We start from the raw sequence: 24981 nt of genomic DNA on the forward strand, positions 1-24981 counted from the left end.
GCTAGGCTTTTCCCCAAGGAAAAGAGCCTTGATTACATGATATTCTATTGTTACAAATCACCTATATATTTACGATATGTAAAATGAGGCCTAGAGCAGAGAATGAAAACAGGCATCAGAGCAGCATGTAATAATATATAATCCCACTCAAATATAAAGATGTGTATCTTTGTATGGCTATTCATCACAAACATTAAAACGGTTATCTCTGGATTGGAGTGGGGATAATTTTCTGCATTCAGTTATAAAATACAGATATTACATGACAAAGATGTTATACTATTAGAAAACCAGTGACTTTCAAGATGCCTCAAACCTCTGTATTTAAAAGTATAGCTCATTTGTAAAATTGTATGTTAAAAAATACAAAGTAAATACAACAGAATTTAATAGCATGTGTCTTTAGGTTTAGGAACTTAAAAACATTAATCCCCCCCCTTAATCTTTTCCAAGGTTCTTCGGTGAACCTGTATTACATCAGGTAATGGGGGTGTGGTGGGGGTGATTAAATAGTTTGGAAAGGTACTCAGTCCAGATCCATTCCCCCAAGGAAGTTCTCCCAGAATGAATGGGAAACATATTATCCAGCTCTTAAAACCACCACATATGCAGCTATTCTTGGGAGGGTCTCTAGAGAGTAAGTGGCATAAATAGAAGCCCCTAGTCAAATGGGAGGCTGGCATGTGAGCCTGCAGACCTCCAGGCACTGGAGGGGCACTGTTTTCCTCCAGTCTAGCTCTGCAGGGCTTATGCTGCTGCAAACTTTTTTTTTTTTTTTTTAAATCAATCAACATTTAGCACTTGCTGTGTTTTTTTTTTTTTTTCCTTTAAAGTTTACTTATTTTGAGATAGAGAAGGGGAGGGTAAGAGAGGGAGAAAGAGAGGGGTTGAACAGGGGAGGGAGAGAGAGTCACAGACAGAATGAATTCTAAGCAGCCTCCACACACTGTCAGTGCAGAGCCTGATGTGGGGCTCAATCTCATGAACCTCGAGACGCGAGATCATGACCTGTGTTGAAATCAAGGGTTGGAAACTTAACCAACTGAGTCACCCGGGTCCCCAGCTGCTACAAACTTAATCACCTGCCCCAAATCTGTAATAGCTATCTGGTAAATGCAGGTTTCCATGCCCCCAAACTATGGTTCTATCATATTAAAAATTAAAACTTAAATTTTAAAAACATTTATCAACTCATTTAAAAAACCAAGCCCATTACATATTAAAATAATATGTTTTACGAAAAACAACTACATATACCAAAACAAGTAAGGATAAAACTTCAATATCTGGTGCAACAGAAGACAACTTATTATCTGCTTATTATTCTTATTATCTGCTTTTAATTCAATCTATTGCAATCTATTGCAATGTACTGATTGTAGTATATGAAAAAGAAAACATAGCCTCACCGGTGAAATCAGTGATTATTAATGAAATTCTTTTAATGAATAAAACGAGTTGACATTTGGAAGATCAGTATAATTCAGTGACCCAGTATTTTCCAAAAGATCAATGTGTCATCATAAAATCATGCATGAAATGGAATTTAACAACATAAAAAGCTCATGGATAAAGTTTGATTCCACAGTGCAACAAATCTTTTGGTGTAATATAAACAAGGAATATCCACAATTACCTGTAAAAGATATTGAAATACTTCTTCCTTCACAAGCTACCTATCTCTGGGAGGCCATATTTTTAAATGGATTAAAATTTTTTTAATTTCAAATTTCTTTAAAAAATAATTTTTTTTAATGTTTTATTTTTGAGAGAGACAGAGACAGAGTATGAGAGGGGGAGGGGCAGAGAGAAAGGGAGACAGAATCCAGAGCAGGCTCCAGGCTCTGAGCAAGCTGTCAGCACAGAGCATGATGCAGGGCTTGAACTCAGAAAACGCGAGATCATGACCTGAGCCAAAGTCAGGCACTTAACTGACTGAGCCACTCAGGCGCCCCTAAAAAAATTTTTTTGAGAGAGTAACCAGGCAGCAAGCAAGCACAAGTAGGGGAGAGGGTCAAAGGGAGGGAGTGGAGGGTAGGGGTGTGTGTGGGGGAATCCCAAGCAGGCTCCACACTCAGTGCAGAACCGGAGGAAGAGCCTGGAATCATGACCTGAACTGAAATCAAGAGTCAGATGCTTAACCCACTGAGCCAGGAACCCGTTTTAATTTTTAATATGGTAATATGTACCTTCCCCATTTTGTCAAAAATATTGTCAAGTGATGCGTAATCAAGAATGGAGATGGAATAAAAATATTTTTTACCTCTTCATCAAGGACATTCTTAGATGAAACTGGTTTCTTTTTTTAAACAAAGCATGGGACAGTACAGAATACAATGATGACTAGTGCAGTTTGGTGCCACTGTCTTGACATGTACTAAGGTGCCAGTAATTACGCCCACTGCTACACAGGGAGAAAAACAAACCACTCTCGTGAAAATAGTTTAGACTTCGGGGACTCCTTGAAAGGGTCCTGGAGACCAACCTGGGGTTGGCAGAAAAATACTTTGAGAACTGCTGTACAAGAAAAGGCACCTCTTTCTTTAAGGATTTACAAGTGTGTGAAAAGGAAGAAGGGAAGAAAGAAACAGGGAGACTGAATCAAACTTTAACTGAGAAATGCTCTCTTTTTAATGAGTGAGGAGAGTACATGGCCTTAAAAGAATTAAGTCTATGTTAGCTGTTCCTTCTGGAGTGTCCCACTAAATTAACTCCTTTATTCTTTCATTTCTCTGCAGATATAATGAATAATTTAAGTTTACAAAACATGAAAGTTGGGGCAGTTATTTGCATTATAAAAGAATCCTGTGATTTCCAAGGAGATTTGACTTCCTGAGTTCTTAAGGCCTTTGTTTATAGCTAATCAATGATTAAACAAGAAACAAATTCAAAGCATAATGTTAACAGCCATTGCTAATCAAAGATAGGCTACTCATTAAATTGTATCATAAGTAAATTGGATCAGATTTGCTGATCTACACAGTGCTGCAATAACTCACCTCCCACATAAAACAAGATATATATGGAAACCACTTATCACATCCATTACCTAATATTACTTTAATATTGTTAAACTTAGTTATTAAAATTTACACACATTAAGCAAAAACTAGGAATGTGTGCAGGTTTGAGATGACAGAGGCAGAGACGGGCTGTAAACACTGGTGTGGTGTTGTGAATTTGGTTTTTTTTAACGCAAACAGTATTTCTGATTTGTCAAAGTGGGACATACGTGGAAATAAGCATTAATTAGGATATCTTGGTTTCTAAGAGTATTTTGCTGTCCTCACCGACTGCAGTTTTGTTTCATGTTTTTATTTTTCAGAATGTCCAGGGGCCTAAGCACCTGGTGCCCTCACACATATCCTGAGTGCCAAATCCATGTCCTGCCTGATTCTTGACAATGGGCCTTTCTCTGTGATGTGAGAATCGGGCCCACAAATACCTGGCATTACTGGGGGTGAGAGGCTCGGCGGGTCAATCATTATAAAGTCTCAATACCCAGAATGTAAATCATTGGCATGTTTCTGTGAACATCACTTCTGGTAGCTTCAAACTGGTCCACAACAAGGACAGAATTCCTAGACACTCCCACTGTGGAGTTGCTTTGTAGGGAACGGGGGGCACATGATCCAAGTAAGCACAATCCTGCAAGCTCACCTTCCATACTTTGATGTCCTGGTCTCCTTTCCACCAGGAAGCCAGCTGCCTCCTGTCTCCTCCTGGTGTCCATCTCCTGGCCCCTTCTCCTATATCGCTTCCCAATGGCTCTGACTGCCCAAAGACTCCCCATTACTGCTGTTGTCCACAACTTCCGCATCACATCCGGGCTCCCCCTCCCATCAAAACCCTTATCAGCAAGGACAGAGGTAAGAAAAACGGGTGAAAGAATAATCTGTGGTCTCACCACCACCAATTTCTTTTCCCAAAACTTAGTGTTAGTGAAAGTGGGGTGGAGGTCTGGGGAGGAGGGAAGCTTCCTTCGTAGGAGCACCACCTCCCCAGCAGGGTATTTCCTAGTGGCATTTCAAGGCATATTAAGAAAAAAATTCAGGCAAGGGCCCTCCTCACCACCACTGAATTTGTTCCTCTATGTTAAGACATTTTATGGTGTCCTTCCATTCCTGTCTCCCCAGTGCAGCTTCCAACAGCTTAAGGAAGGAGAGTGTCTTCCTTAAAACATGAGGCTGCCATGCTCAACAATCTCCATTCTCTCCCCACCAATTATTTAGAAAAAATTTCTCGCCGGGGGGCGCCTGGGTGGCTCAGTTGGTTAAGCCGGCGACTTCAACTCAGGTCATGATCTTGCAGTCTGTGGGTTGGAGCCCCGCGTTGGGCTCTTTGCTAGCAGCTCAGAGCCTGGAGCCTGCTTCTGATTCTATGTCTCCCTCTCTCTCTGCCCCTCCCCTGCTTGCTCTCTGTCCCTCTCTCTCTCAAATGATAAACATTTTTTAAATGAAAGAAAAAATTTCTCGCCAGGCACTGAAGACCTTCACCACCACCTCCACACCTTCAACATGAAAAGCCCTTAAAAATAATGCTTCGGGTACACAGTCCTGGATGGAAAACTGGTCACGAGTAAGTAAGAAATGAGGACGCTGGGATTATATGCTATAACCAAACAAAACCAGAAAACCTGACACACCATTTTTTATACATATATGCATAAAATGTATGTAGAAACGTATACAACGTAACGTTAACAGTGGTTATTCCTGGATGGTAGGGAAACGTATTTTTAACCTTTTAAATTTCATTTATGGTTTCCTTCTCTAACAATAAAATGAATCAGGCATGGTCATTTTACAAAATGAAACTTAACTATTATTTTATAAAGAGAAGGATTAAGAAAAAAAATATATTGGGGCTTATTTCTCAAATGCAGAAGAGCCCAGATTGTGATCATGTGGTTAACATACCTATCTCCAACTCAAATCTTTTATCTCCCTAAATAACAGACCCAATATCCAGTTAAACAACTCCTCCTATTTCTATGTTATTTTTATTTTCAAACAATTGCAGGACTAGGTCTCTCAAACCCTTCCTTTATGTCAGGAGCAGGCAAGGTTTTCAATCTCCTTGAAAAGTAATATTGAAGGGGTGCCTGGGTGGCTCAATTGGTCAAGCGTCTGATTCTCAATTCTGACCCAGGTTATGATTTCACAGTTCGTGAGTCTGAGCCCCACATCAGGCTCCATGCCGATGGTGCAGAGCCTGCTTATGATTCTCTCTGCCCCTTCAGCACTCACTGTCTCTCAAAATAAACTCAAAAAAGAAAAAGTAATAGTGAAAAATTTTCTGCAGATTGCTCATCAATCAGCCTTTTGGGACTTTACAAACAAGGATCACCTAGAGATCACGGAGTCTGCTTAACTAAATTGGTGAGTATTTATGCTGTTTTCATACTATCATGATTCCAAGAGGAGTGTACAGATGAAGTCTAAGGATCTGAAACTATCAATGTAAAACAGAGCTGTAGTATTGCCTCTTGCCATTCATGCTCATTTCCATTTCCATCTGAATGATGGGAAACACTTAAGTAAACTGCCTGCATATCCTCCAGTATAAATCAAAGAAGTCAAATACCCTCCCCTCTTTGCTGATGATGCCATTATTCATTGAATTGAAATACTTAAACTGTTGAAAGGAGTCACTCTTATTTTCTGAAATAACTCAGAATGAAGTACACCAAAACTAAATAAAAACCCTACGGTTCAATTTGGTCAACTATATAAGAAAACATTTTATAGTTAATGCATCCTGATCATCAAAATCTGATGCTAACGGAAGCCTGACTTTCACTGAGCAGTGACCTGCCCTGAAATCTCCTTAGATGCAGGCATCTGGGGTCTCTAATAAGATCATATTTAGGAGCACCTGGGTGGCTTAGCTGAGCATCTGACTCTTGATTTTGCTTCAGGTCATGATCCCAGGGTCTTGGGATCAGACCCTGTGTTGGACTCTGAGCTGAGTGTGGAGCCTGCTTAAGATTCATATTCTCTTTCTCTCTTCCCGCCCCCCACCTCCCTCTCTCTAAATTTAAGAGATTAAAAAAAAAAATCATCTTTAAAGGCTTAAATGAGTTTAAAGCACCCCTAAGGAATACCTTAAAAACAACTCAAGCCAAAGCTCCTGGTGGGCTGTAAGTTAGGAGTGTGACACAGTGAGGCCTAAAATGAGCAGTGAGACTCCGGGCCAGTTACTCGGCTTTCTTAGGTGGAAAAGAGGTATTTTGGCCACACTGTTCCGAAGGATTAGAATAGTAGGTCAGTAAATGGCTCCTTGCTTTCTTCCCTATCCGTTTAATAAGAGGCTGCAGATCATTCCGTCAACAACCTGAATTCCAGCAGCAGGCTGTGCTCACTTGGGACACCAGGCCTTCCACCAGGGTCTCCCACCACTCCTCCTGCTCTAATTCTAGCGAGGGATCTGTGTCACTATGAACTAGTACCCTACAGCAACGGCAACACAGAGGCTGTGGCAAAGGATTATGAGAGCCCAGATGTCATTTTTGGCCCTACAGGCCATTTAATCTCCCTGGGCATCAGAATTTTACCTTAAAGGTAAAAGGGGAAGTTGAAGGATGCTGAAATTCAAAAACTGGATAGAGATACTATACACCAAAATGTTAATGGTGGTTATCTCCGGTGGACCTGGATGACTTTTATTTTCTTCTTTATATTTTCCTGGACTGCTGGAATTTCTTTTCCTCTGAGAAGCAGAGGAAACCGAAACTTTCCTCTTATCAGAGTAAACTGGAACTATTTGTTTTTATGAAATATAAAACACAAAAATCTAAGGAAGTTGTTTTTTTTTAATTAATTTATTTTGAGAGATGCAGAGACAGAGCGAGTAGGGGAGGGGCACAGACAGGGAGAGAATCCCAAGCAGGCTCCTCAGTGTCAGGGTGGAGTCCAATGCAGTGCTTGAACCCATAAAACAGTGAGATCACGATCTGACCCCGAAACCAAGAGTCAGATGCTTAACAGACTGAGACACCCAATGCCCCTACGGAAGTTGCTTTTCATAGCAAAAACAGTCTTGCCCTTATCCCCACAGAACACCTGCAACTTTGTCTTTGCCTTCCCTCCCTCTAAACGGCTTGATTAGGTCTTCCTTAGGCATAGTCACTGGCTTTCTAAATGACCCCACTTGTGGAGAGCAGTGTGGGATACACAGCACCTTGTACTTGGAGGCACCTGCATATTTTCAGAGCAGAGCCGGGAACTGGACAGCACTTTCAAGCAGCACATGCTGTGTATGCTGCCTTGGAAAATGCAGGTACCCTGGCTCTGTTCCATGGGCACATGGAGCTTCAGATCAAGCCCTGGATGGCCCCATCCCACAGAGGCGAAAATTAACAGATTTTAGGCTTGTGGAGTGTTGTCCCCAGAAGCAGAAGGGCACTTGCTAGGCATTTTAGAAGTTTTCTGAACTTTCCTAGGATCTTTTCAGACATGAAACAGAAAATTCACTTCCACACAGCCAGGGTCAGTATTGGATAAATGGGAAATTCCAGTGGTATGGCAGAAATCAAGGAAGTGGTCTGATTATTCACCAAGGGATTATGTGCTTACCAGGTATTTAACAAGAGTATCAGTTCAATAGAGCATTTTTCTTTTTTTTGGCGGGGAGGGGGGTGTGGAGGAGAGGGAAACAGAGGAGTGAGCGGTAGAATTTAACTTTACAATTCCTTGCTCTGCTGGGGATTCTCAAATCTGTGCATCAGAATCACCCGAAGAGTTTTTAAAAATGCAGAGCTTAAGTCCTAGACCAGACCCATAGAATCAGAATCCCTGGGGTTGGACTATGGGAATCTGAATTATTGCAAAGTTCTAGAGCCTTTTGATACTTACTCCCTAAAATTAAAGTTGAATGGGTAAAATCTGAGAAAATGCTCTGTACGTATTGGCTGCCTCCACCTTTAAAGCCACCATGATAATACGGTATGCCACAAGCAGTGCAAACAGACCAAGAGCATGGAGTCAACTATATTCCCTATGTATTGTGACAAAACTTATCAAAATAGAATTTAAATATGTGCATTTTATTGTTTCCCTGTCATGCCTCAATAACACCATAATTTTTTAAAGTTCCAAATGAAAAAGCACAAAATAAAAAATCTGTAGCATCTTGATTTTACATGTATTCCTAGGTGCTAGATGCAGAGTATACAAATGCAGAAAAACTACAGTCTCAACTATGAGGAACAGAAGGCACAACATATATGTTCTTACACGCACATATTAAACAGTCACGGAGTAGTCACTCTTGTGAATGGGGCCCTCTTATGTTAATTAATCCTCACAACCCTATGGGTAGGTATAACTATTACTGCCATTTTAGAGATGATACAACAGAGAGAGGTTAAGTAACTAGACCAAAGGTACAAAACTAAAAAGTAACAGGTCAGAATTTAAATCCAGGCTCTATCACTTGATGTGCTAGCCTGTTCGAGCTGCCGTAACACAATACCACAGACTGGGTGGTATGGATTTTCTCACAGTTCTAGAGACTACGAATTCTAAGACTAAGGTGGGGACACATTTGGCTTCTCCTGAGGCCTCTGTAACTTGGCTTGCAGATGGCCTCTTTCTTACTATGTCCTCACCGGCCTTTTCCTCTGTGTGAACACATCCCCAGCGTCTCTTTTTCTTCAAGGAACCCAGTCATATCGAATTAGGGCCCACCCTAATGGCCCCATTTAATCAGGTCTTTAAAGACTATCTCCAAGTACACTTGCATCTAGAGCCACTGAGGGTTGGAGTTTCAACATAGGAATTTTGGCAGAACGCAATTCAACCCATAATGCCTGATGACGGTGTAACCTCAAAATTACTGGATCTCCCTAAGGCCTGTTTCTTCAAGTGTCCAATAGTGCTAATGAGAATCCAAGGAGATAATTCATGTGAAATGCTTAGCAGTGTCTGGCACATCATTTTACAGATGAGAACAACACTCAAGAGACGGTGATTTGCCCTGTTTTCGGCTCTAAAGTGGAGTTCTTACCCTATAGAACCCTACTTTCCTGTACAAGCAAATGCATAATCCAGCAGAATTTTATATAATTTATAAAATTTTTGTATCTCTTACTTCTTGCTTTCTCACGTACTTTTCTTACTTTATTATAAACAAGGGAATAAGTTAAAACTTCATTAGGGAATTATTTCGTTAGTAAAGTATACTACACTTTCCGGAACCGTATAGGACTTTCATTCATCGTCTCTCCTAATTTACAAAGACAGTTAGCTATAGTCACAGTGATGATGCCTCAGAAGATCAATATTTATTTTTAACTATTAAGAAAGAAAAGCAACTCAATGCTTTTTTTAAAAAAAATTAAGATTGTACTTTATGTTTGCCTGGTACTCTACATAGTATATCCATTTAATCCTCAACACAATCTTAGGATCTTGTTTTATTGAGCTCTCCTAACAAGCACGTGAGGAAGGTATTATTCCCATTTTATAGCCGAGGGAACAGGAGGAGCACAGCAAGGTTCAATGTTTTTCTTTAAGGTCACAGAGCTTCACAACGACAGGCAGAACCAGAACTCTTACTGACATCTTTGAGTCTAAGACCAAGGTTCTCCATTTCAGGCCACTATCTGCCTTGGCAAGTACAGTAGCTAGTTTTCTCATTTCCCATTCTCTACACAAACAGAGCAGATGCTCAGCAAATAAGGCAGTCTGATTTGGGGCAATCTAGACTAAGCTGTAAAAAATCTTTGACGTCCTTTATATGGGCCAAGTTTCCTGACAACTTTGACCACCACCAATCCCTTGGACTAATAGCTCTTTTAAGGAACCAACCAGTCTCCTTCTTCCCCAATATTCAGCACACTGAGTGCTCATTAAAGTTCAACAGGTATCTGAGAAATGAGAGTTCAGGTAAACTGTTGTGTAATTGAATCTTGCACGTTCTTCCTTTAGTGATGACAAAGGGCACTTTTCAGCCACAACTATATAAAAACATCAACAAAAAGAAACATTAAAAAACCTCTCTGTTGGGGCACCTGGATGACTCGGTTAAGCATCTGACTCTTGATTTCAGCTCAGGTCATGATCTCATGCTTCATGAGCTTGAGCCCCAGGTTGAGCTCCACGCTGACAGTGCAAAACCTTCTTGGGATTCTCTCTTGCGCTCGCCCTCCCTCCCCCTCCCCCTAAATAAACAAACAAAAAACCTCTCTCACAGTCTATAACAGAGAAGCCTACAGGGTTTTTCTAGGCCCGCAATTCAAAGATTCCACTGCAGTCTACTCCTAACAGTGGTTGAACTGACCACCACACCTTGAACACCAATTACAGGCACAGTGCAATTGGAATCACCAGTGAAGAACCACACCATGGTGTTTTTAGTCTACAGCATGCTCTCAGGGAAAACAATTTGGCATATGTGACAGGGAAGTTCACGATTCCCAGAGGGAATTGCAATGGATGATAAGGTCAATCTGAGTCAGAGTGGAATTGCTGTTCATCAAGCCCCCTATGCTGTAAAAGGAAGCTATATTAAGAGGTATCATGACAACTTTTATTTTCTCAAGAATATACTGGTGTGTGGATTTTTTTTTTTTTTTTTTAGCTTCAAGTTTGTTTTGCCATGGCAGCCCAGGCAAGTTTTGCCTGTGCCATGGAAACTATCTGACCACTTCTGAGCTGTTCTGGATACAGGGAAGGGAGGTGGGCAGAGCTGGCCAGAGTGGTGTCCTGAACTCCACTTCAAGCTCTCTTTCAACTTCAGAGACTTGTGGATGTCCACTTTTTCACCTCTGTTGCTTCTGTGTACCCTGTCGTGAACTATCACCTCCCTGGCTACCAATTTCACAGAGCTTTTATAAGCAGATTAAAAAAAAAACTGAGGTCCCAGAACAAAAGCATTCAATGAAGAATTGAAAGGGTAAGTATTGCCAGCATTACATTTGCTGTCTGAATTCATCTTTTCAAAGCAGTCTTAGATCTGAGGCAGCAAATTTACTAGAAAACTAAAGAGGTACTCCAGGTTTTCTCTTCTAAATCAAGGTATCTCACAAATACTTTTCCCTGACATCTAAGGAGAGAAGAAATCTCAGAGGGAAATGAAGAGGCATACAAATAGAAAACTCTATAAATGGCCAAACTAAAATACTAATCTATCCACTTATAACTGCAATTAACATTTATTAAATACATGCAATATACAAAAGGTACTGAACTAAATGCTGTAAGGACACAGAATCATTTAAGAAATGTCTGCTCATCTTCCTGTAGTGCATCTGTGCCATAAGATGAAACTTGTTTAGAAAAGGTTTCAGGTTTCCCTAGGACATGGAAGAACAAAACTTTTTCTCTATTATGACTTCTGGCCTCACAGAAAAATTTTAGAACACACTAGGGGGAGAAAACTCTTACCTGTTAGTTTCCACTGACAAGCGGCAGCACTCAAGAGTTACATGGCTACAGAATGACTATAACTTCCATAATAACCTAATTAAATCTGACACACACATGACATGGGGGGGAGAAAGAAACTCACGTGCCCTTCAATTTCAGTAAGAAAATTTGAAACGTACCGACAAGGAAAGCAGGAGGAAGATCAAGATCATGTGGTTTGGAAAGAAGATCAAGAACGATAGGGCAAAAATATTCCAAATAACAGCAAGTCACTTGGGATTGCTTGAATGCCCTGCCATATTAAATCACATATGGCTACAAAATGAAAGGAAAAGTTAAGGCCTATCTCACGCCTCACTTATGCTACTGATTGAGTTTGAGAAAGAAAATTAAGACAATCTTTTCAAGTTACTCAATCAAAGGCAAAACTGTAGGCTGGCCATTTAAGGGAATAAGCTCATTAGGTGGGGTAAAACACTTCTTTAGCAATTAGTGTCCTTACCCAATTAATTTACAACAGGAAGCCCTAAATTTCCTTAAATTTATCAGTATTGGTTTGCCAGAACTGACTGTTCCAATATATAAATTCTTTGTGTTTACTTTTCCCTCTGGATTTATGGGCTCAACTGTTCTCAAAAACAGAACTTTTTAATATCTGCTTCTTTCACTTTTAATATTCTACTTTCCCAAGCCACAGAACTGATGTTCTTCAACAAATGAAGTAAAATGCCGAGAACCAACTCTCATATCCAGGGATGGGGGAATAAAGAAGGGTTTATACCCTCAGGCAAACAGAAACACCCTTACAATAAGGTCGAGATGACATTAAGGAAATATACAGCACATCAAATGAAATTTTGTAGTAGTTACAGTTCTCATCCAGCTGAACCACCTTTTAGGGCAGCCAATCATGAACAAGATTCCTGTATTTGGAATTAAGACAGCAAGAATAGACAGCCTCTCCACAGAATTAGAAAATGACACTCAGCCAGCTCTATGTCCTGTGGTGTAATTTCACATGCAGCACACCAACAATTCTTGGTTATTCTTTTTTTTTTTTTTAATGAAAAGTAGATTGACTTACATGGCTCTCTGGCAATGAACTGAGGTACAGTGTTGGGCAGAGGAGTACTGGGGTTTGGAGTCCCTACTAGTTTGTTCTTGGCCATCTTCGTGTTTGCCTTAGCAAACTCTAGTCGTAGTGTTTGCGGAATTTCAGGATCGAAGCGGATGCCCTTTGGAAATAAAGAACAAATGGAAGATGTTTTCATTTCCTTAGAGTCAAACCGGAATGGTGACAAAATAAACACACCAGTAAACCCTGGCCTATCAGGAAAAAAAGGTCAGCAAGAACTCATTCTCACTACTTACACATAATATGTGAAAATCTGTAATACAACATGTCTAGAAAGTCAGGGGAGATTTTGTTTACTTAATTCAAAAATTTAGTTACATGTTTTTTCAACTATTTCTTCTTGAACAAAAACCTTCAGGATCAAGTTTTTGGTTTTTTTTTTCTTCTCCTTAAAGTTTGTTTATTTTTGAGAGAGAGAGAGAGAGAGAGAGAGAGAGAGAAAGAACGAACACAAGCGGGGGAGAACCAGAGAGAGGGAGACAGAGGATCCAAAGCAGGGTCTGCACTGCCAGCACAGAGCTCAACGCGAGGCTCGAACTCACGAACCATGAGATCATGACCTGAGCTGAAGTCAGATGCTTAACTGACTGAGCCACCCAGGTGCCCCAGGTTCGAGTTCTAAATATGGACCAGCAAATTCCTAGTAGAGTTAAAAACCTCAATTAATGGCTACCAATAAGAATAATTAACGTAAAGCTCTGTACAATACTGGAAATCACAGAGACCCAGGCCCTGACAAGTGTTCTGATACTGATGTAAAACAGTATTATCCTTCAATGCCTTAGTTTAATCACCTATAAATAAAGAAAATTCCCCTCCCTTTCTAACTAGAGGGCTTTCATAATGGTGATACATGTAGTACTGAGTTATTAAAACAGAAACTGAGATTAAAGATTTCAATGTAACTAGTATCATTTAATTCCAATTAGCTAATAAATTTATATAAAGCCTTACTGTCTTGAGGTGGTAACATCCCAGTTTTGATTATAGCTGGCTTACTAGCTACATGGCTAGAGACAACAGATTATATGGGCCAAAGAGAGGGTAGTAATTTCAATTACCCTTGACCCTATTATTACAGTTAACCTAAAACAAAACATTCAATAAATCATAAACATTATAAAACACAAGATTTAGGGCAAGATAAATCTCTTTTGAAACCCTCCTACTATTCAAGAATGCCTCTGTTACTAATCGTAACAAATAATCTCCTATCTATTTTCCAGTGCTATGCATTCTGGATCCCAACAACAGTAACAAAAAGATATCCCAGTATAGTATATAAATGTGCATCCAAAACAGGCTCAGGTCCCACATCTGTCTGCATGGTATGCCCTGGAAAGGGGGTGGATTTCTGAAAATGAGTATCCTAAGAACACAGGTTTTCCATTTAGTGTACATGTGAGCTTGTGGGTCCCAAAGGCCCCTTTCTACATAATTAGCTTGACAAAAGAGCAATTTCCACAAGAAATTAGTAAGAATCTTTGACTCTGTAGACCAGGATGAACAACTCTGAGCTTTACAGGTTCAGCTCCAAAGATGAGACAAAGAGCCTGTGACTGGACAGTTAACTGCAGTAAGAGAAATAAGGGGGGAGGAAGAAAGAGAGCTCCTCAGGGAGATACAACAAAAGCCACAGAGCCCTGACCTACAGACATCCTGGAGTGGGTGGAATTTCTTTGTGAGCCTGATTTGTCCATTCTCTGAGAAGAAACCAACTGAAGGTAGCAACAGGGGTGGGCGGGAAGAGAAGGAATCCACTCTGTACAGCCCTAACCAACAACAAAAAGCAAAAAGGGGGGGTGCCAGTTGTAAGAAAGGTAAAAAGAAATTCTTTCCCTAACAGTTCTGTTTTTATTTCATTTTAACTTAAGAAACCTCAGTATTATCTTGCCAAACACATAAATGAGGAAAAAGAGTAAGGCCACATTCTGAAGCAGAGTTTGCTTTCATCCGCTTCCACGTAAGAGCATTTCACTCTATCAAAGCTAGTATCACAACAGAATAAATATTTCCAAATATGGACCCAAAGAGCTGTGGTCTTTGCTGAGACAAGTGCAGTCCCTGGCTAACGGTATGCTGTGCCTATTTACACAACACCCCATCAGCTACACATAGTAGCAATCTGCCAATCTGCCATCAATTTCAGGGTGTCCTCCCTGGCACTCCACTCCACCAACCTTCCCGTGAAGAAGGATTTTTTTTTTTTTAAGCCAACTTCTTTGTACTTGCTGCTTCCCGAAGAAGGAACTTTCCTAAACCTGAGCACTGTGGTCCAGGCCATTGTAGCACGAGAAGAGCATCCTGGGACCTCTCAGCGGTCCTGTGGAACTTCTAGCCTCAGATAATGAGGCTGCACATCTGAATTCCATGCCTCAGCTCTTCCACTGGTGCTCCAGAGTCAACAGAGGCTCTGCACAACATGCTTGCCTTTTACACCGCTTGGACTGATGGCTCATGTCCTAAAACATGCTGAATTAAGCCTCCCCAACTCCCTCTTCATACCCCTCCTCTCTGCGAGCTAAAATAACACCACCATCATGTTCCAAATCAAAGTTCCAACTCCTTATTTAAAAAAAAAAAAAAAAAAAAGGCAAGCTCAGAAGTTAAAATGACCTAATTTGTTTGGCAGCTTATTCAGAGGCCGGAGGCTTAGAATACAAGCCACATTCCTCTAACATCTTTAGCAGCAATACCATATTTGGTAATCAATATCCTGCTCGGCTCAGTTTCTATCCAGAGGGATCAGCCAAGCCAAAAACATTTTAAATGTTAAAGGATGATGGGGGGTTGTGGGGGTGGGCAGGGGTAGGGAGAGCATGGAAATGGAAGGAAACAGGGGAGAAAGATAAAAAAAGAAGAAGATAGATAAGGAGACCTGAAAAAATAAAAACACCTTGTGCTTTTAATTAAAGCCTAATAAGATTATTCTCTGGCCAGAGTGATTTCACATTAAATGCTGTAGGTGAAGATTACTGCCAAGTCAAGAGGGGACTCGGTGCCTTTCAAAATCAACTTTTTCCTTTCTTGCCTATAATCTGCCAAAACTCTTCTCATAACGAGAAGTCTTCTTCTTACACCTGTAAATGGTATCTTATTTACATGGTCACCAGAAGAGAGAGTTTCTGGATATCAATATGGTATCAATTTGAGAATAAAGCTACTCAGAAGCCACCCAATCTGATGGACTACACGGACAGCCAAAAATCTCTTCAAGGACAGTGACCAAACAACACAGGTTCACCATGAACTACAAAGGTTGAAATCCCTACCTAGGAGGTACAAAGACAGTGCTGACAAATAACATATCCTTAATAGTCTCGTATTCTTAAGAGTCTACCAGGGCAGTTTCAAATCCTATACTTTGGTGTCCCAGACCGAATGTTGAGGTCCTGCCAGGATTCATATATTGAGGCCCTAACCCCCAATGTGATGGTATTGGGAAGTAGGGTCTTGGGAGGTAATTAAGTTTAGAGAAGATCTTAAGAGTGGGCCCCTAAGATGGGGTCAGTAGCATACCCTTAGAAGAGGAGGAAGATACACCAGAGATCTGTCTCCAAAAGCACACAACAAATAAAGGCCACACAAGTACACACACAGTGAGGACTACAACCAAGGAAGAGGATTCTCACCAGATACAGAATCTGCTGGTTAACATGATCTTGGATGTTCTAGCCTCCAGAACTGAGAGAATTAAATGTCTGTTGTTTAAACCATCCCAGTCTATGGTATTTTGTTATGGCAGCCCCAGCTAGTCTTGCTAACATGCTAACAGTTTTCTTTCCTGTGCCATAGTTTCTAAAATATTTCACAGTATTCTTTCTGAACATTCTGTGGCCTCATATAGATAAATTTCCCCTTTCCCATCAGCCAATCTCCAATTCCACCTTTTCCATCATCACAGGTGATTCAACCCACAGGAACAGTCTTCTTCAACTGGTGTATGGCCTGGTATTTGATCACTAGAAGTCCTAAGAATTCAATCTCAAAAGCTACAGAGAGCAATTAGCAACTCCTAAAGAAAATTCAGATTCTGCATTTACACACTGTAATGCTTTAAATTCAAACTCAGTTATTGCATTCAGGACTATGTTGAAGGAATTATTTTAAAATACCCTTTTCCTCTTTCTCTTAAATGTAAATAAAACTTAACTATTTGTAAACAAAAGTTAAAAGGTTTTTCTGAATTGTGGGCTTAAACCTCCCAATGCAAATTTGTGTTTCCTATTTAAATTGGATTAAGATTATAAGCAAATCATAGAGCTTAAAAATGCCATTTATTGCTCAAAAACTCTATCAAAGCCCATAATCCTAAAAGGATAAGGAAAAGGCTAGTATATAATACACAGAAGGAAATGGGCAAGGTGAAGTTACCAAATCCTGAAGACTCAAGCCTCTAGGGATAAAGAGAGTCACTGTTAAATGAATTTCTAGGTCTTCCAGTGACTTGAAGACAAAATGGAGAAAATATTAATTGAATATGCACAAAGCCCACATCCTAAGTAGCTCCCCTATTTCTCTAGCTATTGTGATACTGGCTTCTTGTGTATACTGCCTGGTACTGGAATGACTTATTGGCTGCAAATCATGGATTTGGGACCATATAGGTACAACATCTTCCAACTCCTTAGTACTGTCACTGGTCTTGGACTAACGTTATCCCACATGAGTGAGGATAAAGGTTAGGAGTTTAGGGGCGTGTGGGTGGCTCAGTCAGTTAAGTGTCTTACTCTTGGTTTCAGCTCAGATCATGATCTCACAGTTCGTGAGTTCAAGCACTGCGGCGGGCTCTGTGCTAACAGTAGAGAGCCTGCTTGGGATTCTCTCTCTCCTCTCTCTGCCCTCCACCTCTCAAATTAATAAACTTTAATTTAAAAAAGAAAAGGTAGGATGTATTCACTAAATAATGGGAAGAAAGAGGAAAAGAGCGATTCTAGAATGATTAGGCTATCCTTAGAGAGACCTTCCTTCATATATGCAATGTGTGGTCCTTGATAGAACGAAACAGATGTAAAAGACCTTTTGTGGAAAAATGGAGAAAACCAAATACAGAATGGGCATAGGTGGTATTTAGGAATTGTCAATATGTGATATTACAGTAACTTAGGAAAATGTCTCTAGCTTTTAGTACTAAAATACAAAGACTATAATGACAAAATGTAATGATCCAACATGCATTTACTTAGAAACACTTAGGAAAACAAGATGAAGGAAATGTGGCAAAATGGTAAGTTGGTAAATTCTGGTGATGGGTTAAGAGATGTTCATTACTATATTCTTTACCTTTTGGTATGCTTAAAGTTTCATGATAAAGAGTAAAAAACAAAACAAAACAAAACAAAATTTGACCAAGCACAAAAACCTTGTTATGTGTGAGACAAAAGAATAAATGAAATTAAGTTTCTACCTTGAGGGAGTTCAGAGGTCACACTCTGGTGGTGGAGCTGTATAGGTAAACTAATGGTTAAACAGATAAACACAATGTCTACGGCCTTGTGAGAAACATAGCCAAGGCAGAAAGTGACCGGGGAACAGGGGAGGCAAAGGCATCATAGAGGAAGTGATGGAAGAGCAGAAATTTACCAGGTGGCAGTCCAGGAAAGGCCTCAGCAAAGTTGTGTGTGACAGGATGTAGAGAAGGGTTGAGTATGTGCATGTACATGCATGCGGGGCAGGGAGATAAATGACTGTACAAGCAGGCTAGGGTGAGACCACAGGACCTTTTGTGCCATGAGGAAGAACTCTGGAATATGAGCATAGCCGAGATGCTAAAATTTTTTAAACTGAGTAACTAATACAATGAGATTTAGTAGATCCATGATTCTCAAATGTTAGCATGACTCAGAATCATCTAGTTGACTTCCTAACAACAGAGTCCCACACCTCCAGAGTTTGATTCAATAGGTTTAGGATGGGACCTGAGAATCTGCATTTCTAACAAGTTCCCAAGCTGATGCTAATGCTGCTTGTATAGGACTATTTGAGAATCACTGTAGTGGAGGGTAACTCCAGTAGTGAAAGGGCAGCTGAAGTGAAAGCAGACACTGGAACAGACCAGACATGAAGCAGTTAGAACAGACCTGGAAAGAGAGGGTCTCTGGGATGGCTGCTTGGCTTGCTGGTCCTTCTCTGGGAGGGCACCCAGAGGCCAATGTCTGCTGAGCCCTTACATCCTTAGCAACAGCTCTGACTATTCAAGGGACAGATGCTGTCCAAAGTGACCATATGTGTTTTTTTCTTCTGAGGATTTCAACCTTACATATTAGAAACATAGAAAATGGAGGTGGGCTGGCGTTAAGTCACCATAACGGTCTCTTCCTCCAGAAAAAGTCTCCAAATTCCCGTCACTGAGTGAGGTCTTCAGAGCCCTCCTGATGCCTGATGGAGTCTTATTTGGTACAACCTTCAAATCTGTAAGCTACCAGCTATCCCAGTATCTTTACAAATAGTACTATTAAAGTAAGTCAGTTTGTCAGTTCTTGACGAAGAGTTTAAGGGACAATGAAAACACTCATTATTTAGAAAAAATACTGGTAAATAATGAGGCAAATCTGTATGTACGTGTACGTGTACGTGTACACACACACACACACACACACACACACACACACAGATGTCCAGAGCAACAGAAGGTTAAAAAAAAGATTGTCAACAATGTTTAATGGATCTGGGGGTGGGGAGAGGAGATTATATATTTGTATGTGAACACTTTATCTGTGTAAGCCCATGAATGTTCATGGTGAAACCAACTAACCTGTTAATAGTGGTAACTCTGGTGGTGACAGCGGGAAGAAAACATCTGTTTTGTACTGTTTAAGTTTCTTACAAATACGTTTAAAGTTATACATCTGATAGATTAAAAAGAAGAAAGGGAGAGAGCTCACAGAAGGGATTTTCCAGGGAGTGCTACAAGAGGCAGAGCAGAACCAATACAAGACATCCTAGCACACAGCACTCAACCAGCTATATTAGTGTGTTATTTTTTTAAAAATATTTTCAAGTAACTTCAGATTTATAGAAAAGTTGCAGATGTAGTACAAAGAATTCCCATATGCTCTTTGCCTAGATTTCCTCCACATAATTTTGTTTCCTCCCTGAACTGTAGAAGAGTAAATTGAAGCACGATGCCCCTTTACCCTTTACAGTTAGATTTCCCAAAAGCAAAGATTATCTGTTTTCCTGATCCAGGATCTAGTCCAGAATCATACACAGCATTTAGCGGTCATCTCTTTAACTCTCCTGGAATATCTTCCTCTGTCCTTGTCTTCTGAGACCTTGACATTTTTTTTTTTTTTTTTTTTTTTAAGGAGTACAGGCTATTTTGTTGAATGTCCCTCAATTTGGGCTTATCTGATTTGTTTCTTGATTAGATTCAGGTTATGCATTTTTGGCAGGAATATCACAGAAGAGATGTGTCATTCTCAGTGCACCATATCAGGAGGTACATGATGTCATTTTTGTCCCATTACTAGTGATAACTCTGATCACTTGCCAAGTTTCTCCACTAGTAAGGTTACTTTTTTTTTTTTTTTTTAATAAAGATCTCATAGGGAGATACTTGAGACTATATAAATATCAGGTTTCTATTAAACTTTCACCTACTAGTTTTAACATCTATTGAAAACTCTTACCTGGGGCAATCATTACTATTGCAGTTGCCAAATGGTGATTTGCTAATCTCATCATTCCTTCAATATTTATTTTCTACTCTAAGGAAAAGCTCTTATGCTCCATTTATTATTCATTCATTTATTTGTTCACTTATATCAGTACTGATTCATAGCTTATTTGATTTTATAATTTATAATTACTATTTGTTTTGGTACTCAGATTGTCCCAGATTTGTATGTACGTACACATACTCACACACACAATTTTCACATCTGTATCTATTTCTCTACATCTATTCAGATATATTAAAAAGACAAGTTTGTACTGATAGCACCAATCCCAACCTAACACCACTGGGTTAATTCTAGTCTTCCCTTTCCATATTTCTAACTCCTCCACTGCATCCTAGAGAGATTATCCACTATACATTTACTTATTTGCTCAATACAGGAAGGCACACTAAGTATTGTCAGAATTGCTATAATAGTATTAACATAAAAACAAACCTGTTATAACTAAAGTTCAATATTTACAGTTCTTTTTGACCTTTAGTCTAAAAGTATATGGCCAGTACGTATATTCAAGAATTATTTGGGTAAGTTCTCTCCATTCCCTCCCACCTTCAGTGTGATTATATTACTCATCTGAAATACAGTCAGATTCACTTATTTTGGTATTTTATTTTATCTATGTATTCATAGCAGGTTAACTGTTTTTACCACTTAAGTTAAAGTTGATTCAACAACCCACTCATCAATTTTATATATGCAGGCCAAAAAGCAGAGGACCTAGCATTTTAACATCCCCCTGCCACCTGTTATGACTTCCTGATATACTGAACCTTTAAAAGAAAGCATTTAAATAACCAAACATTTCTAATTAAATTTATTGTAGTTAATTTTTAGTTTTCAACTTCTAACTGAAATATGTTGAATGTTTTTAAAAGGGGGCAAGAGAAAGGAAGGGTAAAGATAACTGGAGCTAAAATTGCTGTAATCAACACCGCTGCTTTTATAAAAGGTCGGTGAAGTTCATGGCCTGAAGCCGGGGGAGGGAACATTCTCAAGGCTGAACTGTGTTCAATGCCTGGTTTCTCCTGGTGAGTCGCAGCCTGAAAGCCTTTACAAAGTCCCAATACAGACAAATTCATCAAGTGTTTTAAGATTATTCCATTCAGTGAATGATATGAAAACCACTGGCAAGTAACAGGCCCCCTCTACCACTCATTCCATGGTCAGTGGATGCTGCTCTCCTCTGGAGGACAGTCACAAGTAACCCAGTTATTTAAAAAAAAAAAAAAAAAAAAAAAAGGTCATTTCCTATCAGAATCTCCTAGGCATTTCACATATACCCCTTTCAGACCAAGTAATCCAGTGGATCGGATCAGATCTGTATTGGATGTATTAGATCAGATAAAACGTCTTTGTGTTTTTGTTTTTTTTTGGTCAAAGACAACTAATAAAGTAGCAGCAATTTAGTAAGATTCAACTTCATATGCTCAAAAGAGATTCCTGTTTGATTCTAGTAAGTTTTTTACTGCTCCTTTCTCCACACCCAACTCCAAATGAAGACCCACTTCTGCTCTAAAGGAATGTGGGGCATCAAGAAAACCCTGCCCAGCCAGGCGTCTGTGCGGAAAAGGAGAAACAAATGCCTGTTAAGTTACAGGTTTTAACCAATTCATTCAGACTTGCTAATACAGAAGGAGAATAATCTGTCACCAGAAACTATACATACAATAAAACCTCAGTGCCTAAAAATCCATTTTCTTTTGTAACAATCTGCTCAGTTCTTCCATAGCCTTGAGAAACTTCTGACCTTCACAAACGAAGTCAGTGAAACCCCCATCTTGTGTCCAGGAAATAAGAAACCAGAGGAAAGGAGCTCAAATTAAGGTCAAACTTAGTAGTTACCGCTCTCTGACCTCATAATCTAATCTCGGTACCTGGATCTTGTCGTCTTCTCCCCACTCCACACCTCCCTCCTTATCTTGGTTTCTGGTACCAAACCACAGATCTGAGAGCTGGAGTTCTGATGTTCCTCTTCAGGTTTACCCAAGCAGTGACCCCAATAAATCTTCAGAGCTACGTCATAACCTGCTGTAATAAACTCTGAGACTCAGAGCTCCACCAGGTGGTAGCTGATCTACCTGGTCTCCACTGCTGGCCATCCTCACTGAGCCTCAGTTATACCTCTTTATGCTTTCATTTCTCTTTTTGAAGGTAGTGATTATTATACCACAAGCCAGAGGAAATCAGTATGGTGGGACCAGGGCATGGGGTGGTGGGGATGGCGGGGGGCATGGGGAGGGGGGGATTGAGTTCCTTCGAAATTTTCAAGATCAAACAGAGAAGCTGAAGATTGCTCATGTCTGTAAACAGCAGTACATTAAACAGTATCTATGGAGAAGAAGAACCAATTTAATTCTCAGGAGTAACGAGAGACTGGCATACACCATAATAGAGATGAGGTATAAGCTTTGTAAAGCATTCATATTCTAATTTATTGAGATCACAGATGTGGTAGAGTATTAGTAACTATCCATTTTCTCAGCAATCTTTTGGCTTCTTCCAAAATTTAGTGCTCCAAAACCAGTTTCCACTGCTACAAGAACAAGCTGATAAAGAAGCTAATAAGTAGGACAAGCTGATAAATAAATGAGAGAATGATTCTTATTACCTAAACGTTGTACTCCAAAGATTTCCAGTCATCATGGTATGTGGGGGAAGATATGGCCAAGAGATGGACAAGCTGGAAGTGGCTTAATTATACTATACTACATTAGAACGATTTTTCATCCCACCACAAAATGTATTCGAGTCCTTTCTTTCTAAATAACCCAATATTGGAATCTATTTTATTTATGACTTCGGTTTCTATTTAATGTTAATTTAACTAAAAATTAAATGCTATTCTGAAACTTATTAGAATATCATATGCTATTCTTAATAGCTTTATGAAATATAATTTACAACCCTAAATTCACCCTCTTGGGTACAATTCAATGGGTTTTCATATAGTCACAGACTTGGACAACTATCATCACTACAGAGCTTAGTACATTTTCATAGCCCCCAAAAGAAACTCTGTATCCATCATCAGTCACTCATTCCTCTCTCCCCTCAACCCTCCAACCAGGAATCTACTTTCAGTATCTGAATGTGCCTACATTCAGAGCATTTCATATAAATGGAACCGCACAATACATGGTCCTTTGGGACTGGCTTCTTTCACACAGAATAACGTTTTCCAAAGTTCATCCATATTATACCACGTGAGGTATATTATACCACATGAAGGAGAACTTCATTTTTACTGTTTCATAATAATCTATCGTACGAATAAACTGTATTTTGTTTATCCTTTTATCGGTTGATGCACGCTGGGTTGTTTCCACTTTTTTGGCCGCTATAAACACTTGTGTATAAGTTTTTGTGTGGATACAATTCTTTAAGAGTAGAATTGCTGAATCATGTGGTAACTCTATGTTAACATTTTTGAAGAACTGTGGAGCTGTTTTTCGAAGTGGCTATACCATTTCAACCCCATGACCAATGATGGAGTGGCCCAACTTTCTCACACCTTCCTCTACACTGGTTATTGCCTTTTTATTTTAGGCATCCTAATAGATGTGAAGTGGTATCTCACTGCATTTATCCATGCTGTTACATTTTAAAACATTTTATAAAGAGGGCTAAGAATAAAAGCCTCCTATTTTCAAAGAGCATTTGGCTACAGGAAATAATCTTAGGACCACAAATCTTTCAACATAAAAAAAAAAAAATGAAGTTGAAAGAATTAACTTTTACCTTTCAGAAGTTAAAAACAAAAGTTAGAAATACAAACTGTTTTCTAAAAATTGACAGGTCATTCCTGCCAGATAGGAGGAGGTAAATACATACTTTAAAGATATTCTGAAGTCTGAGGGGACCAAAATATATTTACAGTTTTCTGAGTATTGTCAGTTTTCTCTTCTACAAGCAGCATAAAATACTCAGATTAGAAACAGACTCGAGGCAAGGGACATGCAAAAGTTTCCCTAGGAGTCTGAAAACAATACATTCAGCTGGAGCCTTAAAATGACTTAAGATAAGCCAAAAAGAAACATTCATCTATCTAGGTAATCTGTTCTGGGGACGAAGCTCAGAAAAAAAGTGTGGAGGGAAGTTCAAGAGTTGCATGTAATAAATATAAATAGAAAAGATGACTGGAAAAAGGAAATAGGAGTGTGAGGGAAAAATGAATGTCACAATTTCAAAAATTTCTTCCAACGTATCATTTCTGAAAACTACGAATTTTTTTTTTTTTTTTACCATTTATAAAATGTAATTACCATTTATAAAATGTAAAAAGACCCAATTGTCTGAGTAAAGATCACAGGAAGCAGGTTGCTAGAAGAGGTCTGGGTCAGGTTCTCTGATGCTTAGTGGAGAGCTATCTACATAAAGCATGAAATTCATAGAATTTTAGGACTTAATTTTTGGGACCACCTAATCTAGTAGTTTTCAATCATGGGTAATGCTCCTCACTGCCCCTGTCCCCCACCCACTCCCCAGCTCTTTAGGGAGACTTGGTAATGTGTGAGAGTGTTTTGGGGCTGTTACGAGACTTAAGACCATACTGGAATTCAGTGGGAAGGAGGCAAGGATGTTAGAATTCTACTACAAGGGCAGTCTGATACAATATAAATACAGTCTCACCCAAAATGCCAGTATCTTCCCCAACACAGATGAAGAAATTAAGATCCAGAAAGGTCATGTAATCCACCTAAATTCATAGCTGACTGGGAGAATCCAGAATTCAATTTTCTGATCCCCATGATTGTGTACACGTGTACATTACAGTTCTGTGAAGTTCTTTATC

General features: G+C 39.5%; 1 protein-coding gene across 4 annotated transcripts in view; it reads right to left on the bottom strand.

Annotated features, from left to right (window-relative positions):
* RBPMS (RNA binding protein, mRNA processing factor) overlaps positions 1-24981 on the bottom strand; it is a 167899-nt gene that overhangs the window by 46992 nt on the left and 95926 nt on the right. For all 4 annotated transcript variants that reach the window (XM_049632519.1, XM_049632516.1, XM_049632518.1 and 1 more), the window contains one exon: positions 12457-12607. In XM_049632519.1, the coding sequence (XP_049488476.1) occupies positions 12457-12607 (151 nt within the window). The remainder of the gene's footprint in view (positions 1-12456; positions 12608-24981) is intronic.

The sequence above is a fragment of the Panthera uncia genome, chromosome B1 (assembly GCF_023721935.1).
Source record: "Panthera uncia isolate 11264 chromosome B1, Puncia_PCG_1.0, whole genome shotgun sequence".
Lineage (NCBI taxonomy): Eukaryota > Metazoa > Chordata > Mammalia > Carnivora > Felidae > Panthera > Panthera uncia.